This window comes from Ovis aries, chromosome 3 (assembly GCF_016772045.2).
Source record: "Ovis aries strain OAR_USU_Benz2616 breed Rambouillet chromosome 3, ARS-UI_Ramb_v3.0, whole genome shotgun sequence".
NCBI lineage: Eukaryota > Metazoa > Chordata > Mammalia > Artiodactyla > Bovidae > Ovis > Ovis aries.
The window spans coordinates 80459691-80479765 of NC_056056.1; the positions used below are offsets into that span (position 1 = coordinate 80459691).

The following is a 20075-nucleotide window of genomic DNA, read 5'->3' on the forward strand; positions in this document are numbered from 1 at the left end:
TGGCATTAGGGTGGGAGCAGCATGGGCCAGGCAGAATGTGGCTGCTTATGGAGAAGCCTGGACACCTCAGCCGTACTCACTGCAGCGAATTGTGACCATCCTCTAAGTGTTGGTATTTTTCTGGGAGAGCTGAGGAGCTGTAAAACAGGAAAGGGGGCTCAGTTGACTTGGGGCCAACAGTACAGTACGCAGGACAAAATGGCCTCAAATGGCCCTGTTCCAAAAAGGCCTTTCAAAGGAGGGGTTTGGCTTGCCTTGCTGACTCTTCCCACTTATTAACTACCATGGATTTATTCCTAGAAGGCAACTGTGCAGTTTTTCTTATATGTTAACCCTTGGAGAGGAACTAAAGACCTTATGTTTTTCTAGGACTCTGGCCTTATACCCCGAGGCTGCCAGATTTGCATATTTCTCTGTTGCTCTCTTGGCCCCCCACTTAATTGGTGAATTTCTGAGCCTTGTGCTGCTTGGCGTGATCCAAAACCCAAATGTGGTCAACAGCGTGGTGGCCCTGCTCTCCATTGCTGGGGTGCTTATGGGCTCTGGCTTCGTGAGGTAAGATCTAACAATACCAACAGGTTTAGGCTGGTGTGGTTTGATGTTAATGATCACCTAAGGATGATGATTGTAAGGCATTCCAGAGGAGCGTGGTGATACTCTTATCACCTCACAGTCCAAAGTGTTTATAGTGCTTACTAATCAGTATTGCTCAGACTCTGAACTGTTTACAGTTTATTCAATAAAAGGTCTTCATAGTGAGATTCAGGAAATGATGATTTAGGTATGTTATCAATATGATTCATATGTCATAAGCCATTACAGCAAAAGGAGAAAAGCCAAGCTATCGTCCAGAAGCACAGCCTACTACAGGCTAACTAGCATGCATGGAGAATCCCAGGGACGGGGGAGCCTGGTGGGCTGCCGTCTATGGGGTCGCACAGAGTCGGACACGACTGAAGCGACTGAGCAGCAGCAGTATGCATTTAGTCCATTTCTTCCCCTCGCACTGTTGAGTTTCTATTCCAGCTCTCAATTCCTGGGTATTTCAAGGAAGTTAGAATAGTCAGATAAGAAAAGAGGTAAGAGAAGGTAAGAGACTGCTGAAGAAAGTATCAGGACCAGAAGGACATGCACCAAATGTTAACAGTATTATCTCTGGGTGACATTCATTTTTTTCTTTGTATTTTCCTCTATTTTGTGAACTTTCTATAATGGACAAGCATTATTTTATAACCAAGAAAAAAATACACATGCACACATACATATATTTTTAAAAAGTAGTAGCAAGAAGGGTGGAAAATTTTAGGAGGGTGAAAGTGGTTCCTGGTGGGTGATGTGAGTTGGATCCAGTAAGCAAACTATGGGTCCCTGAGAAAATGTGAAGATGGCTATTTCTTTCACTTAAAAACCAGTCAAATAAGCTACTGAGCAGCTATTACATGTAATCATATTTCTTTGTTTACTTATTTAACTCAGAACAATCGATGTTCAGGTAAGAAAACTAAGCTCAGACTTGACTTTGTTCTGCTCACACTGTGAGGAGCCTCTCAGGAAGCATGTGGCTCCCTGAAGTCAGAGTCTTCCTCCTACCACTCAGCTGCCAAGTGACCATTGGCAAGTCGCTTTTCCATCTTAATTAGTTTCATTTATAAGATGGAGATAATGATCTCAGCCCCCTCTGTCTCAAGGGAACATGAGACTAGAATGAGGTCATCAGTGTGGAAACACTTCATGAACTGTAGTGACTTATAAAAGGTGAGATATTATTAAGCAAAGTGAACTAGGTTTTGGGCAGTCAAGGAGATATTTTTGTACAGTGATACCATCACATTGTATTTGCCTATGTGGCTGAAGTGGCTTGTTTGCGTCTATGAAAAACGCACAGGATCCAGTCACCCCAGAGGCATGAAATCAAGCCTGCAGGTTACAGACCCAACCTTCAGCAGCATTTCCTCTTTCTTATTTGAATCGTTATGTTTGGTTTATAGGAAGAAGGGATTGGTTGTTCTTAAGAGGGAGGCAGTGGCCAACATTACCAAAATGCTCTTGGGTTCTTTGTAAAACCTCAGTATCCCAAGGCTTCACCTGGTTCAATTCCCATCACTGGGGTGAAACTACTCCTGAAGGCCACATCAACGTCGCAGTCATCGGGTTTATATTTTTCCTTCAACTCACCTTTCCTGACTGACTGCCTACAACATTTGCACTTTTGGGTCCGTCTTCCTTTAAACTCAAGTGGAAATAGCTTTGTTCTTTCTCCTTACAAAAGAATGCAGGTTCTTTGGGGAAAAAATATACACAATGTAGAAACATATTAAGTAAGTTATTTACCTGAAGTATCACATCCCAGAGTTAAATTTTGTTGTGTATTTTGCTAGACTTTTATGTAATCTTTAAATAAGCTCATACTGTTGTGAAAGGGTAAGGTATGCATGCTTTTCTCCCCCTTGTGGAAGGTCCCACGTCAATAAATTTGGGTCTGTGTTTCCTCCCTCTTGGATGTATTGTGAGGATTTCTGTGTCACTGCCCGGTTTTCCTCCTGTGTCTTTCACTGATCAATTCATCCCCCTCTGTGCCTGCATAAAGCCTGCCTGCCATTGCCTTGGCAGGACAAGCTGTCTCTGACAGGCCCCTTTGTTAGGTCTCACTGCTCCTGTTGCAGTCTTCCTTAGATAGACTGTCAGCATCTTGAGAGAAGCATTACAGCTTCTCTCAGTGGCTGGCCCAAGGCCTTAACCAATTAGGTTTGCAAAAAATATTTGGACTGAGGGCTTCCCTGGTGGCTCAGAGGTTAAAGCGTCTGCCTGCAATGCGGGAGACCCAGGTTCGTTCCCTGGGTCGGAAAGATCCCCTGGAGAAGGAAATAGCAACCCACTCCAGTATTCTTGCCTGGAGAATCCCATGGAGGGAGGAGCCTGGTGGGCTGCAGTCCATGGGGTCACTAAGAGTCGAACACGACTGAGCGACTTCACAAAACAAATTCACAAAATAAATGAATGACTACTCTCTTCTTGGACTTACCTGTACACTGGATCAGTGACCAGATCACATTGGTTTTCTTCCCCGCTGTCAAATCACAAATGCACGTGGGGCCTTTGTGTTTGCCCTGTGGGGTGCAGTACGGGACAAAGACACAGTTCCTACCTCGTCACCCTCCAGCCAGCTGGGCAGCCGTCTGCTCCTGGCCACCATCCTGCCCCAGGCCTTTGTCATCTCACCCTTGCACTGCTGCTGTAGCCTGCTCCCTTTATTGCTGTTCCTCCTCTGTCCTTACTCTGGTCCATCCTACTTGCTGGTGCCACATTAATACTCTTAAAACACTGATTGACATGTGATCGTTTTCATGGTGCTTCAATGGCAAGCCCCTACAAGGCCCTGAAAACAGCTAGTCAAGCTGCCATTCTCAACTCACCTCCCATTGCTCCCAGATCAGACCCTACGCTCAAGCCTTTCTGGCCCATCCAGCCGCACAGGCCTGTGCTCATACTGGTCTGCCGTCCTAGTGTTCTTCCCCTTCCCAAGACTCCCATCTGCCTTTTCCAATTAGCTGCCTCTCAGTGTGGCTAAGTCAATTTCATACCTCAGAACACTGTGAATAACTGAAAGTCATGGAGTTTGGGGATCACGTGGTGAAACCGTAAATAATACAAGAATGTCGTGGTATGACACTTGGTACTGTTTTTCTATACTTTCTAAGCACAAATGGTTCACCACTGTGTATTTTTATAGTCTTAAGGATATATAATCTATGTCTCCCAACTCCATTATGAGTCCTTAAGGGTAGGGTACTACTTTTGAATTCCTTAAGCACCCTGAATTAGTGCCTTGCAAACAGAAAGAATTTAATGCATGTTTATTGATTGATAGAAGCTACACAGTGAACCGAGAAGGGCACAAGGCCGGCATGAGGTTTCTCCTGAAACAGGTTTCACAATGAGTGTCTGCTGGTTCTCCCCATCCCTTGTGTTACAGTCCAGTTCTCACTTCATACTCAAGCATGTTCAAGTCTATTTAATCACAAACCTCCTCCTCTAATGTGATGCGTTAACGTTATTTTCTTTTATGTTTATATCAATGGTGCCTAACAATAAAATTAAATACCAGTCCATCGTCAGGGGTGTGTTACATTAAGGTTTCTTCTATAGTGGACCAGCAAGCTGTGATTTAAAATGATGCAGTGCTATACTTACTGACTTGAAAGGCTATCTGAGATACACGTTTGTTTGAAAAAGCCGGTTAGGAAAGAGGATGAGTAGTTTGATTCCATTTACGTAAAATGTCATAACTATATGTATTACATATATCACTAAAATGTTAACAGCAGTTATTTCTGGGCAGTGGTATTTCTCTATACTTCTCAGTGTTGTTTGAACTTTTTGTAGTAAGCATAATTTTTATCATGAGAGTCGAAAACCTATGTACATTCCTTTTGGGAAATATAAGCGTTGCCTTTCTTTTCATTTGGTAGGACTGTTACCAAAGCCTACTGAAGTTTTTCTTTCTTTCTTTTTGCTTTTTCTTAAGAAACATACAAGAAATGCCCATTCCTTTTAAAATCCTTGGCTATTTTACATTCCAAAAATATTGCTCTGAGATTCTCGTAGTCAATGAGTTCTATGGACAGAATTTCACTTGTGGTAAGTATTCTATTTTGGAATTTATTTTTATATATTCATTTGAAAACACAAGTTCTTGAGGGAAATGTATTTTTTAAGTAAAAAACTATTGTAAAATGTAAAATAGATTTAAAACTTTGTTTTGAAGAGCCTAACATTTTCTCTGATTTTTAAAATAGTAAGCATTCATCAAGCTAATCACTTGTCAAAGGCCAGCAGCTTAGGGGCATTCTGATGTTTTTAGAAAATGACAGATTTAACATACACTGAAGTAAACTCTAATATATTCTGGATGGAATCAGTTTCTGTACCTACTGAACAGGTTGAAACACGCTGCAGTGGCTTCCTGTCCCCCCAAATGTACGGAGTATGTAGCTGAGTGAAGCCATATTTGGCACAAGTGTTCCCTAGTCCTGCGACAGGGCAGTGGGAGTACAGCAAGGCCCTCCTAGCCATTGGAAATCCCAGGCCACTCTGTGAAGTCAACAAAAGAACAAGACAGAATGTCATAGTTGTTTTAAATCTCTCTAGGTGATAACATTAGTAACCTTGGGATACTCAGTGCTAAGTGATCATAATTTTTATCAGTACTATTCATTCATTTGGGTAATGGATATATACCCAAAACGGGAACAAGCACATTTCCATCTTCAAGGCTCCGAACACTCACTATTGCTTCATCTAATAATGAATTCTGGGCTCTCTAAAAAGTCCTGTGTATCTTTATGAAGAAGGGTACTTAGCAGAATACTAAGCATTTAGTGGGCATTTGGTAAACATATATGGATTAAATTATCTTGGAAGTACCATATCTGACACTGTCGATCTTTTCCCTGGCAGGCAACTCAAATGCTTCTGTGTCAACTAACCCAATGTGTACCATCACTCAAGGAGCTCAGTTCATTGAGAGAAACTGCCCAGGTGCAACATCCAGATTCACAGCAAACTTTCTCATTTTGTATTCATTTATCCCAGCTCTTGTCATACTAGGAATAATTGTTTTTAAAATAAGGGATTATCTCATTAGCAGATAGTAAAGGACACTGCTACAAAATGGAACTTAAGCTCCTAGATATACATGACTGCTTTGAATTTCTGAAGTAAGAATGCCACATGATTCTCAGTAGTACATTTAAGTCTTTTAACCATTAAGAATGCCATCTGTGCCCACTGGATCCATGCAGGCCTGGAATGCTATTCCAACTTGGAGGGACATGTGTTATTTGGAAATTGTGATGGAGCAAGTTCAAAGATGTAAATAATAATTCATAAAGTTATGGGAGACTAGTGTGACTATTTGTCTTTGTTCTAGACAGAAAAAAATAGGTCAAAGATTATGCTTATATTTGATAAAGGGCTTGGTAAAAAAGAAAATATTTGAATATTATCAGCTGTAAGTAACAGAAAAAGAGTTGTTTCACTGAAGCAAAGCATCACACAGAATTGGGTAAGAATGGTTTCACTATCATTTCAAAACCCATATTTATGTGTCCAAGTCCAGATAAGTTACCTAGTCACATGGAGAGGATGTTGGATAGACAGTGAGTGAAGACCCCTGACACAGAGCATCTGCTGACTTTATGGAGGATTAAAAATGAAAAACGGCAGGAATGGGCTGAACTGAAAACAGCACACTAGACAAAAATAGTTCGCTGTTTTTCACTGTCAACTTAGTTTACTTACAAATTAAATGTTACTAGATAAAGTGTATGCATGAACTGAGAAATGACCTTTTTAAGGTTAGAGAGCAGCTGTTATTTAAAGTCCACATAGAAAAGATGCTCAACTGACATGACATTTACACTAAGAAGAGCAGAGTTACATGCTAGGGATTCATGTTCTTGAATTAAAAGAATGCTGATCAATACATATTTTTAAGGATCAAATGATGTATATAGATTATTAAAAGTGGGTTCTGGACTAACTGATGGATTATCTTTCTGATCTTCAAGTAATTCATGTACAAGTCTGAAATGAAACTGTCTCTATGTTACCATGGTAACTTTGAATGAGACTATCTTACAGAGTACACGAACTTCTTCAGTTATTGTAACCTAACTTGTAAAGAATGATAAATTATAGTATTTGAAATATCTCACATTATAGTGAGAAAGATCATTATATTAAGGAAACCATGGTACAATTCCATTTCTCAGAACAGTATTCAAGAATCTGGAGACATTGGTAAATTACCAAAATAGTATTGTCAATTTTTATAAAAGGTCTTTGACACTGATGATTATGGTATAATAGTTACATAATGCCTTACAGATTATATATGTCACACCAGTTATAGACAGTTCTAGAGATGATAATCTATTAAAGCAGTTCAAAGAGAGTCCCACAGGAACCTCTTTTGAAATCACTGATTTCAACTTACTAAAGATATGGGTGCACAATCTAAGTGGAAACATTTTTCTACTATTCATATGCAGATGGAATTTCATTCTAGCGCAGAAACATTTGGAAAACTGACATAGCATGTGACTTCAAGCTATTAAATGTTAGTGATACTATCTCAGAAAAACACAATGACTTTTCAACACGTGACAGTTTGTCAAGTTAAAAATGGACAGTGATGTGTAAGAAAATCAAATAATACAAAATCCTGCTTCCACCAAGTCAGTAATATTTCTGAGATCATAACATTCGGCGTTAAAGGGAGCTCTTTGCAGCACTCAGGAAAGGCGCCTGTCTGTTTCTATGACCGTCTCCTTGGAGACATGGTGACAATTCTGTTTTCCAGAGGACTGGAACCACATGCACCGACTGTCACTAGTTTAGGAACTTACATTTCATTGCTATAACAGGGTAGTTTGCTATCCTCTCTGATACCGCTTGTCAATCTTTGTGTTCTTAAAGTTAGTAAATGCTTATTTAAAGCTGGGTGCATAGCATAATAAAGTTAACATATTTTATAGCGGAAATGGAAGAACATGGGATAACTTACTTTCCTGTTTAATGACAGCAGTTATGCTTACTCCAACTGAACTTGGCTAGCGATACGTCTCCAGAAGTTAGAAGGCATCTTAAAGGCTATCCCACCTTGGAAATGATCTTGGTTATTACCAACTCATAGTTTTGGCCTGCTTATTGATAGAATATTTCCTTAAATTTGTCTGTTCTTCAAAAAGTTGTACTCTTAAGTATGTCAGAATCACCAGAGGTACTGATGAAAAATGCAGATTACTAAGCTGCATTCCAGACCCACTGATTGAGGATCTCGGGCTGTGGGGATTCAGGAATGTATTTTCTTTTTTAAAAAAAGATTTGTTTCATTTTTTGGCCGGGGTGGGTCTTCGTTGCTGCACACGGGCCTTCTCCAGTTGTGGTGAGCAGGGGCTGCTCTTCATTGTGGTGTGCAGGCTTGTCTTTGCAGAGCAGGGGCTGCAGGGCACGTGGGCTCAGTAGCTGTGGCACACAGGTTTAGTTGCTCTGCAGCGTGTAGGATCTGGAACCTGTGTCCCTTGCATTGTTCAGCAAATTCTTAACCACTGGCCTACCAGGGAGCCAAATTTTTTTTTTGACTGAAGTATAGTTGACTTACAATGTTGTTAGTTTCTGTTGTAAAGCAAAGTGATTCAGTTGTGTGTGTGTGTATATACATATATATTAGATATGGTGCATGTATCTTCCTAATCATAGTTTTGTCTGGGTATATGCTCAGGGATGGGACTGCTGAATCATATGGGAATTCTGTTTTTAGTTTTCTAAGGAACCTCCATGCTGTTCTCCACAATGGCTGCACCAACTTACATTCCCACCAACGGTGTAGGAAGGTTCCCTTGTCTCCACACCCTCTCCAGCATTTGTTATTTGTAGACTTTTTAATGATGGTTATTCTGATCAGTGTGAAATGTTACTTCATTGTTTTTATTTGCATTTCTCTAAAAATTAGCAGTACTGAACATCTATTATTTGTAATATGGAGCATCTTACAAATAGCTGTGAAAAAGAGAAGTGAAAAGCAAAGGAGAAAAGGACAGATAGACCCATTTGAATGCAGAGTTCAAAACAATAGCAAGGAGAGATAAGAAAGCTTTCCTCAGTGATCAGTGCAAAGAAATAGAGGAAAACAATAGAATGAGAAAGACTAGAGATCTCTTCAAGAAAATTAGATACATCAAGGGAATATTTCATGCAAAGATGGGCTCACTAAAGGACAGAATTGGTATGCACCTAACAGAAGCAGAAGATATTAAGAAGAGGTAGCAAGATTACACAGAAGAACTGTACAGAAAAGATCTTCATGACCCAGATATAATCACAATGGTGTGATTGCTCACCTAGAGCCAGACATCCTGGAATGTGAAGTCAAATGGGCCTTAGGAAGCATCACTATGAACAAAGCTAGTGGAGGTGATGGAATTCCAGTTGAGCTCTCTCAAATCCTAAAAGATGATGCTGTGAAAGTGCTGCACTCAATATGCCAGCAAATTTGGAAAACTCAGCAGTGGCCACAGGACTGGAAAAGGTCAGTTTTAATTCCAATCCCAAAGAAAGGCACTGCCAAAGAACACTCAAACTACTGCACAACTGCACTCATCTCACACGCTAGTAAAGTAATGCTCAAAATTCTCCAAGTCAGGCTTCAGCAATATGTGAACTGTGAACTTCCAGATGTTCAAGCTGGTTTTAGAAAAGGCAGAGGAACCAGAGATCACTTGCCAACATCCACTGGATCGTCAAAAAAGCAAGAGAGTTCCAGAAAAACATCTACTTCTGCGTTATTGACTATGCCAAAGCCTTTGACTGTGTGGATCACAACACTGTGGAAAATTCTAAAAGAGATGGGAATACCAAACCACCTGCCTGCCTCCTGAGAAATCTGTGTGCAGGTCAAGAGGCAACAGTTAGAACTGGACATGGAACAACAGATGGGTTCCAAATCAGGAAAGAAGTATGTCAAGGCTGTATATTGTCACTCTATAAGCAGAGTGCATCATGAGAAATGCTGGGCTGGATGAAGCACAAGCTGGAATCAAGCTTGTCAGGAGTAATATCAATAACCTCAGATATGCAGATGACATCACACTTATGGCAGAAAGCGAAGAAGAACTAAACAGCTTCTTGATGAAAGTGAAAGAGAAGAGTGAAAAAGTTGGCTTAAAACTCAACATTCAGAAAACTAAAATGGCATCTGGTCCCATCACTTCATGCAAATAGATGGGGAAACAGTGGAAACAGTGTCAGACTTTATTTTTTTGGGCTCCAAAATCACTGCAGATGGTGACTGCAGCCATGAAATTAAAAGACGCTTGCTCCTTGGAAGAAAAGTTATGACCAACCTAGACAGTATATTAAAAAGCAGAGATATTATTTTGCCAACAAAGGTCCATCTAGTCAAGGCTATGGTTTTTCCAGTAGTCATGTATGGATGTGAGAGTTGGACTATAAAGAAAGCTGAGCACCGAAGAATTGATGCTTTTGAACTGTGGTGTTGGAGAAAACTCTTGAGAGTCCCTTGGACTGCAAGGAGATCTCCAACCAGTCCATCCTAAAGGAAATCAGTCCTGAATATTCATTGGAAGGGCTGATGTTGAAGCTGAATCTCCAATACTTTCGCCACCTGATGCAAACAACTGACTCATTTGAAAAGACTGGATGCTGGGAAAGACTGAAGGTGGGAGAAGTGGACGACAGATGATGAGATGGTTGGATGGCATCACCGACTCAATGGAACTGAGTTTGAGTAAGCTCTGGGAGTTGGTGATGAACAGCGAAGCGTGGCGTGCTGCAGTCCATGGGGTCGCAGAGTCGGATGCGACCGTGCGACTGAACTGAACTAAGCATCTATTTATGTGCCTATTTGCCATCTATACTTTTTCTTTGGAGAAATGTCTATATTTTTTGCCCATTTTTTGGATTAGTTTGTTTTTTTGTTGTTCAGTTGTGTGAGTTGTTTATATATTTTGGAAATTAGGCCCTTGTTGGTTACATCTTTTGCAAATTTTTCTCCCATCCTGTAGGCTGTCTTTTCATTTTGTTTGTGGTTTCTTTTACTATTCAAAAGCTTGTAACTTTGATTAGGTCCCATTTGTTTATTTTTGTTTTTATTTCTATTGCTTTGGGAGACTGACCTAGGAAAACATTTGTATGATTTATGCCAGAGAATGTTTTGCCTGTGATCTTTTCTAGGAGTTTTATGGTGTCATGTCTTATGTTTAAGTCTTTAAGCCATTTTGATTTGTGCATGTGTGTGTGTATGGTGAGAGGGTGCATTGTAACTACATTAACTTACATGTGGTTGTCCAACTTTCTCAACACCACTTGCTGAAGACACTTTTTCCCATTGTATGGCTTCTCCTGGAGGAGAGCATAGCACCCACTCTAGTATTCTTGCCTGGAGAATTCCATGGACAGAGGAGCCTGATGGGCTACAGTCCATAGGGTTGCAAAGAGTCAGATAGGACTAAAATGACAGCATATACACACGCCTCCTTTGTCAAGATTAATTTGCCACAGGTGTATGGGTTTATTTCTGGGCTATTTTGTGCCAATGATCCATATTTCTGTTTTTGTGGAATCAGCTGTTATGTTTCCTTTTTGATTTCTTAACGTGCTTATTTGGGTTCTCTCTCTTTTTATCTTGGTGAGCCTGGCCAGATTTGTATTCATCTTATTTATCCTTTCAAAGAACTTGCTGTTGGTTTTATTGATTTTTTCCCCCTACTTGTTAAGATATTTCCTCTCTGATCTTTATTATTTCCTACCTCTGACTTTAGGTTTTGTTTGTTCTTCCTTTTTGATCCTTTTAAATGGTAGATTAGGTTACTTGAGATTTTTCTTTTTTTCCTTTGGAAGGCCTGTATTACCATGAATTTGTCTCAGAACTGGTTTTGCCGCATCCTATTGACTTTGTATAGCTGTGTTTTCATTGTCATTTGTCTCAAGATATTTTTTAATTGCTTTCATTGATGACCCATTGGTTTTTTAGTAGCATGTTGTTTAATCTCCATGTAATCTTTTTTTCTCATTTCTTTTTCTGTGGCTAATTTCTAGTTCTATGTTTTTGTGGTCAGAAAAGATGCCTGAGATAATTTCTAAACCCTTAAGTTTGTTGAGGCTTGTTTTGTGCCCTAGCATGTGGCCAGAATACTGGAGTGGGTAGCCTTTCCCTTCTCCAGGGGATATTCCCAACCCAGGAATGGAAACCAGGTCTCCTGCATTGCAGGCAGATTCTTTACCAGCTGAGCCACCAGGGAAGCCCAGTATGTGGTCAGTCCTAGAGAATGTTCCATGTGCACTAGAAAAGATTGTATATTCTGTGGTTTTTTTGGGATGTAATATCCTGATAATGTCAATGAAGTCTAACTGTTCTATTGTATCACTTAAGATCTTTATTACTTATTCTGTCTAGAAGATCTGTCCATTGATGTGAGTGAGGTGTTGAAGTGTCCTACTTATTGTATTCATGCCTATTTCTCCCATTATGTCTGTTAGTATTTATGTATTAGGGTACTCCTACATTAGGTGCATCTAGGGTGACAAGTGTAAAACCCTCTTGTTGTACTGATCCTTTTATCATTATCTGGTGTCCTTCTTCTTTATAGCCCTTGTTTTAAAGTCTATTTTGATATGAGTATTGAGACCCCTGTTTTCTTGTCGTTTCTATTTGCATGAAGTCTTTTCCCATCCCTTCACTTTGAATCTATGTGTGTTTGTTGCCCTAAAGTGGGACTCTTATAGGCAGCATATTGTAGGCTCATGTTTTTTATTCAGTTTGCCACCCTGTGCCATTTGATTGAAGCATTTAGTCCATTGGCATTTAAGGTAATTATTGATGCATATGTATTCAAGCTATGTATTTACTGCCATTTAAAACTGTTATTATTGACTATATTTCTTCTTTTCCCTTTTTCCTTTTATTTCTTTTGTATTATACTTATGTGCTCTTCTTTTTTGGTATTTTATGAATCTGTTGTATGTTTCTAATTTGTGGCTACCCCGTTCTTCAAGTATGTTAATCCCTTTCTATATCTACTTGCTTTGGACTGGTAGTCATATAGACTCAAACACATTCTAGGGGAAAACAAAACTATATGTTCTTATTCTCCTTCCCCACATTTTATGATTTTGATGTCCTCTTTTATATCTTCATGTTCATCCTTTTGCTGTTCATTGTGGTTATCATTACTTTCACAGAATTTTAAAACTGTGTACTGGATTATTTAAGTGATTTACTTTCCAACTGTGATTTTCTCTTTCCTACAGATTCTTACTTCTTTTCTATTTAAAGAAGACCTTTCAATATTTCCTTTAAGATAGGCTTAGTATTGCTGTATTCTTTTAGTTTTTGCTTGTCTGAGAAATTCTTTCTCTCCTTCTATTTTAAATAATAATCTTGCTGAGCAGAGTATTCTAGATTACAGATTTTTCTCTTTCAGTATTTTGAATGTATCTTTCCATGCCCCTCTGGCCTGCAATATTTTTTAAATTTTTAATTGGAGGATAATTACTTTACAATATTGTGATGGTTTTTGCCATGCATCATCATGAATCAGCCATATGTGTCTTCCCTCTTGAACCCTCCTCCCACTTTCCTCCCCACCCCATCCCTCTAGGTTGTCACAGAGCATGGGCTTTGGGTTTCCTGTGTCATACATCAAACTCCCACTGGCTATTTTACATATGAAATGTATATGTTTTAATGCTATTCTCTCAAATTATCCCACCCTCTCCTTCCCTCAATGTATCCAGAAGTCTGTTCTTTATGTCTGAGTCTCCTTTGCTGCCCTGCAAGTAGAATAATAGGTACTATCTTGTCTAGATTCCATATACATGTGTTAATATACAGTATTTGCCTTTCTCTAACTTACTTCACTTTGTATAACAGACTCTAGGTTCATCCACCTCACTAGAACTGACTCAAATGTGTTCCTTTTCATAGCAAGGTAATATTCCATTGTGTATATGTACCACAACTTCATTAACCATTCACCTGTCCACAGACATCGAGATTTCTTCCATGTCCTAGGTAAATAAATAGTGCAGGAATGAACATTGGGGTACTTGTGTCTTTTTCAATTATGGTTTCCTCAGGGTTTATGCCCAGTAGTGGGATTGCTGGGTCATATGGTAGTTTTATTCTAGTTTTTAAAGAAATCTCCATAATGTACTTCACAGTGGTTGTTATCAATCTGCATTCCCACCAACAGTGAAAGAGGGTTCCCTTTTCTCCACATCCTCTCCAGCATTTATTGCTTGTAGACTTTTTGATGATGGCCATTCTGACCAGCGTGAGATGATAGTTCATTGTAGCTTTGATTTTGGCTTGCAATATTTCTGTACAGAAATCAGCTAATAGCCTTATAAGGGTTCCCTTGTAACTCTTTTTCTGTTTTTCTCTTGCTGCCTTTAGTATTTTCATTATCTCCTTTTTGAAATTGGTGTCTATTAGACTGCAGAGGCCTGTTTCATTATTTATTCTTTCAGGAGAATTCTCTTGGTCTTTCATCTGGGAGTGGTTCCTCTATGTCTTCATTTTACTTGTATTTCTTTCACTCTGAGTTTAGAAGAAACAATTATCTACTGTTGTCTAGAAGGGCTATTTATATGTTGGCCTGTCCTTGTCTAGCTTGTGTGGATTTCCTATATTTGGCACGAGGGCTGTTTTTAGTGTAGATGCCTGTTGTGTCTTTCCTCAGCATGTGCTGGTTGTTATCACCTTGATAGGGAGTGTGCAGATGCTTCAGCCAGTGCCCAGTCCTGGGGGTCTTGGTGGTGGTGGTGGCTTAGATGTACCCCTGGAGCATGCAACGGGCATGGAGGCAGTTCATGATCACTGCTAGAGTTTGCAAGGGAGGTGGTGGTGGTTTGTAACCAATCCTGGAACCAGTGCGGGTGGGGTCCTGCCCTCGGTGAGTCTGTGCACAAAGAAAAAGGCTACCATGGTGGATCTCGCCCCCAGAGAATGACACTTGGCCTCTAAGATGGCCTGGGCTTCCTCCATGTACACCCTCAGTTGTGGTCACACCATCTCCCAGGCTGTTTCTGTACAGCCAATCTTAGTCCTCTCTCCAGGTCTGATGCCTGAAAGCCTGAGTTCTAATACCCTCCCTGCCCACACCAGCAGACCAGTGTTCCGGGTTGCCACCATGACCATCTATGCAGTTTTTCTTCTCCTCTGGCGGCTGCATTCTCCTTTGAGGCTCTGAGGCTCCCCTTCTGTCCAGGCAGATCTCGCTGGTGAGGGGGCTTCCCAGGGGTGCAGGTCCCATCCCGATTCCTTTCTCATTTTCCTTTTAATCTTTCTCCCTATCCGGTTACCTGGAGGTTTTCTTGCTCTTTCAGCAGTCTGAGGTGCTCTGCCAGTGTTCAGTAGATATTCTGTAAGAACCCTTCCACATGTAAATGTATTTTTGCATTTGTGGGAAAAGGGGAGCTTCATGTCCTACTACTCCACCATCATAACTGCTCCTCAGGTATGAGCCTTTTAAATAAATACTTCAGATGCTTCTCGTGCCTCACCATTAATTAGAGTAAAATGATGATACCTGTGAAAGTGACGCCAATTCCACTTTCTTACCAGACATAGCTGAGAATGCCTTAGAGAAGGAATGTGTCTAATGTAAATGCTTAACCTTATACCTACAACTGTTACTAAATGTTCCTAATTTCATATTCCTGAAAACATAAGCAGAAACTTATAGATGCTTTAAGTATACACTACTTAAAAACATGTTAAAGGTAGGTCCTGAAAGATTCTTTTTATTTAAAAAATATTACATGTAATTATACAATTTTATTAAGAGACTTAAAAGTATCTCAGGAGTTGCACCAAGACAAACAATTCCACTTTTCCTTTAATAAATTACACATCTAAACTTTCCTCCCTTATTACTGTAATATTAACTAATAAAATAGTACTTGTATTTGGAAAAGAAGAAATAGGTTACATTACAGTTGAATTAGGTTCAGGAATCAAGCTCAATTTGTTTCCAAGACTTGGAAGAACTTCTTTTGTACTGTTCCAGTTCCTAAAACAAAAACATGTTTTACTGGTAAAAAAAAAACCTTAAAATTTAAACTAGGAGCCTTAAAACTGCCTTAGCATCTTTGGGGTGTAACAGTGTATCCTTTATAAAAGTATTAACACTCTCAAAATTTCTTGACAACTACTTTATAAATGACTATACTCGGAATGTATTTTCTAGAAATGTAGTTTTCAGAGTATCTATGTAGCCGAAGTAGCACTTGGAGATGAATTAAAATTTTAGACAAAATTATATTCTAAATAGTGCATACACATTGTTTTTCAAGTAACAGAATTAGGCATTGTTACATGCATGCTTTGGGCTTCCCTAGTGACTCAGCTGGTACAGAATATGCCTGCAATGCGGGAGACCTGGGTTTGATTCCTGGATTGGGAGGTCCCTTGGAGAAGGGAACAGCTACCCACTGCAGTATTCTGGCTTGAGGAATTCCATATCCCTTGGAGAAGAGAACAGTGACCCACTGCAGTATTCTGGCTTGAGGAATTCCATGGACTGTGTAGTCCATGGGGTCACAAAGAGTCAGACATGACTGAGTGACTTTCACATTCATGCATGCTTTAAGAATATAAAAATGATCTTATTTTTAAACATTTGCTGTTCAGCTCTTGTCAAATTGTGCTTGAAGTTAGCAAAGTATCAATATTTAAAATGTACATATCTTTTGACCCAGTGATTATACCTTTAGACATTCATCATATAGCACAATAGAGAAGAGCAGGATATTCACTGCACTATTGGCATGCAATTGGAAATGGCTTAGATATCTCACAGTAAGAATTGATTAAATACCTCAGTGCTCACTGACGCCTGAATTTGTAGGCAGCCAACAAAAATAATAGTGCTGTATGTGCCAAATGAGAAAGGCAACTAGGTGGAGAGAGGGCAGGGCACTTCCATTTTCTATATTATATACTTTTATGTCTTGATTTTTTTTCACCATGAGTATATGTTACTTTTATAATTCATAAAATAAAGATAAACTTTATGGAGGTGGGAAAACCTGCATGAGACAACTAACATGCAAAAGGGACTATCTAAGGAGATTGTCTCTTGGCTTCTTATATGTTATTCAGTGTCCAAGTGCACAAAGTGTATCACTGTTTCAGATAAGCAAAAAGTGGTTACTCTGCAAGATAAGGCAACCCCTGCCCTTTGCCTAATGTAAAACTGAAGTTCATAGTTGCTAGGAAAAGAAAACTGCATTCTCATTTTCAGAATCTCTTTCGTACGTATATTCTAACCCTAAGTTATTAAAATTTAAATGTTGAAAGTTTCAAAACACTATACTGACTTTGAAGAAATTTTTTTCCCATAGTATTAACTCCAAAGTAGTCTTTATAGCTTGGTTTATTTTTAATGACATTAACTCAGTTCACCAGTTATCTTACCTGTAACTTATGGTTTCAAGGATTGTTAGCTCATAAAGAATAAACAGTAATCAGTTATCACAAATATTGCCTTTAATGGGAAGTGCTGAGTTATTATTATTTTTTACCAATGGTAATGGTGAGGGCATTGCTTTGAGAGTCTGTGCTAGTAGTTTCTCCCTTCTGCAAGCTGTAAAGTGACAGAACTGGGCTGGACCCCAGCCATGCCCAAAGGAGGATGGAGAGTAACTGGTGTGATACAGAACTCACTGTGTTCACTAGCTCTTCAGTACTGCTCTCACGCGACCTCAACATTATGTGATGATGTTTTAAAGGAACAGCAACTAAGAGGGCTCAATCTGCACTACAGTTCTTTATGGCCACTCTAGAGTCACTTTAAAAGAGAAAGCAAAACCAAAAAGGGTTTCCACGCTGCTTCTTAAAAGCTTCTAGTTTTCAAATATAAATATATATAATGCTTAAAACACCATCTTCAATAGAGGACAGTAAAAAACATTTCCCCCCAACATGTAAATCAATCAGTGTGTGTCTGTGTTTAAATTATAGGCCTAGGGATTATAGAGTTTTTTGGAAACAGGATTCAAAATGCATATGTATCGTTGAACCAAGAAGACCTTAAAAACAACTATTTATCCAAACCTTTTCCTTTTTTTTTTTTTTGCTTTGACAATAAAAATATAGAAAAGAGGTAGAAGGGTTCAGCAAGTGCTTTCTATACTTGACTCCCTTAAAATCAGGAGTGCTTTAAAACTGGAAGACTTTTAAAAATAGTAAATAGGAAGGAACTATTTTCTGGTGCTTATGTGAAGTCTGACAAAAGAGAGCTAATTAGGAAAGACATTTAGTCTGCAGAAAAGGTGAAAAGGGGTCTTAAGGTTGATCCTCAAACCAGGGGGACTAATTTCAGTCTCTGTGAGGATCTTCAAGCATCAGTGGGGACTGGGAGCAAAAGGGATTCTGGACAGTGATCATCAATGCCATGTTCTACTATCAAGAACTTGAAGCATTCTGGAATACTGTGTCTCAGTGCCTCCCCCCTCACTGGCAGGATAATGTAACAGAAGTATGGTTTAAGTAAAGTGTGGTTTAAAGGGACACATCTTTCTTGCCTGATGATTCTACATGACTTGGGCTTTGTGAAAGGCTCAGTATTAGAGGAACTGAACGGCACTCATGAATTAGCCTATCTTAGAAGTGGTGTGCTCTGATTTCATTGTCAAAGCTTAAGGGTACCAAACTCTTTGTTTGATGCCTGATTATTTAAGCCACTAATAATGAGACTTGGGGGTGGGAGGGAGTCACATCTGGTGACTGGGTGTGGAGGATCACATCTGGTCTCAGACAGGCCCAGGGCCAGCCCTCCACTCATATGCAACTGGATTATTTTCAGTGAAATAGGATGTCATCTCTCTTCCTAAGAAGTACAAGAATCAGTAACTATTTGAGTTGAAGGTATGCAGACACATACTACACAGTATAGACGTCAAGTATTTACCAGTTGCTTTTAGGTAGGGACATAATTTTGTGTGATTATGGGAAACTTTAAATGAGACATTTCTTTTAGATGGATATTATTCTTCTTTTAAAAGGCAAATCAGATCTAAAGATTATAATGCTATTTTCACCAAAAAATGTCAGTGTAGCAATAATCATTAAAAGATCAAGAAGGCAGTGTTTTTAGAAAGAGCTGTAGACTAGATTTTCACCTACGGCAGATGAATTCTTTTATAGGCTATGTTAATAAAAGTGGCATTGACTATCTTGCCCATATAAAAAATGAAAATGTATTGTTAAATGTTTAGTAGGAAATAGGGGTTTTTCAAAATTAATCAACAGAGAGTTTTCTCACACATAAGCCAGCTTCTGTGTTTATCAGTAGACAGCTGGAAACAATGTAAGGCCCTGAAACGGCTTTGGAAGAACGTGAAAGAATATATAAAGTTTTGGATATTAGAACGTCAAAATTTGGAAGTGAACATCTATAAAATAATTGAGTATCAACTGCTAATCATTAGCATGACTTTTAAAGCAGAGGTGGGTACTACATGTGCAAACTAAAATCAATTCATCTACTAAAATACCATGAATGAAACTGCTTTAGAGGCAAAATTAGGACATTATAACTTTTCAAGTGAGTCTAAAAAAATTTGTCCAGAGAATGCGGTAATTAGTGAGGTACAAGGGAAGAATGATACAGATATTGTGGGGCTGCTTTCCAGTTCTCAAAACTCATATGGTTTTAGGTCAGTTAGGGATGATGGATTTGAATGTGAAACCTTAAGATGCTGAGAAATACTCTTGCCCTTTAATAGTAAATGTATAAAAGGGATCACTGTATAATATAAACAGATAATCTTATCAACAATGGCAGTTAGTCACTAACTCCTAGATAAATATTAATTCAGAGATGACTTCCAACTAATCTCTATAGCCAAGCTGCAAAACACAGTAAGGGTTACATGGGGTCATTTTAGCGTTCCTGCAACATGCCTCTGACTTTGCTATAGCTACAACACCCTCTAAATTTTCATGACATGGTTTTCCAGAAGTCTTCTGTACTTAAAATGTTCTGCTTACTTATTCTTGGGCCCCAGAGGGTGAAAGGCGACTGCTGAGAAAAAGACCCTGGTCCCTGCTCACAGTGGGTCGTTGTGTTCAGCTTATCCTAGGAACAGTTACACAGCTCTACAAATCCCACCTGAGAGGTGGTCAGGGCATTTCATTTACTGTGCTTATTTATACAAGGTTATATTCTTCACAATGACTCATTTTATCAAACTAAAAGGAGATCTGGGAAAATCTCAATATTGGATCATGATAAAAATTTACCAACTCTTACATTCTTATATCAGGCTGTGTATCACAAATGATGCTATCTGGGCACATACATGGAAAGCAGTGTCCACTTTTAATCACTTTCCTGAGAGTTCCCGGGTTTTGTCAACTGTGTGCTTTCCGATTAGGCAGTCCTTCATCTTTCTGATATGAGAAAAGTATGTGTGCTGCTGTGCTTAGTCGCTCAGTCATGTCCGTCTCTTTGCAATCCCATGGACTGTACCTGCCAGGTTCCTCT

General features: G+C 39.2%; 2 protein-coding genes across 8 annotated transcripts in view; one reads left to right on the plus strand and one right to left on the minus strand.

The window, feature by feature from the left end:
* Positions 1-5899, plus strand: part of ABCG5 (ATP binding cassette subfamily G member 5) — a 38059-nt gene extending 32160 nt beyond the window's left edge. For all 4 annotated transcript variants that reach the window (XM_060412221.1, XM_060412219.1, XM_060412220.1 and 1 more), the window contains 3 exons: positions 370-555; positions 4526-4638; positions 5458-5899. In XM_060412221.1, coding sequence (XP_060268204.1) covers positions 370-555; positions 4526-4638; positions 5458-5651 — 493 coding nt within the window. In that variant the 3' untranslated portion in view covers positions 5652-5899. The remainder of the gene's footprint in view (positions 1-369; positions 556-4525; positions 4639-5457) is intronic.
* A 9401-nt stretch (positions 5900-15300) lies between these two features.
* Positions 15301-20075, minus strand: part of DYNC2LI1 (dynein cytoplasmic 2 light intermediate chain 1) — a 37335-nt gene continuing 32560 nt past the window's right edge. For all 4 annotated transcript variants that reach the window (XM_012172646.4, XM_004005991.5, XM_042246239.1 and 1 more), the window contains one exon: positions 15301-15596. In XM_012172646.4, coding sequence (XP_012028036.1) covers positions 15534-15596 — 63 coding nt within the window. In that variant the 3' untranslated portion in view covers positions 15301-15533. The remainder of the gene's footprint in view (positions 15597-20075) is intronic.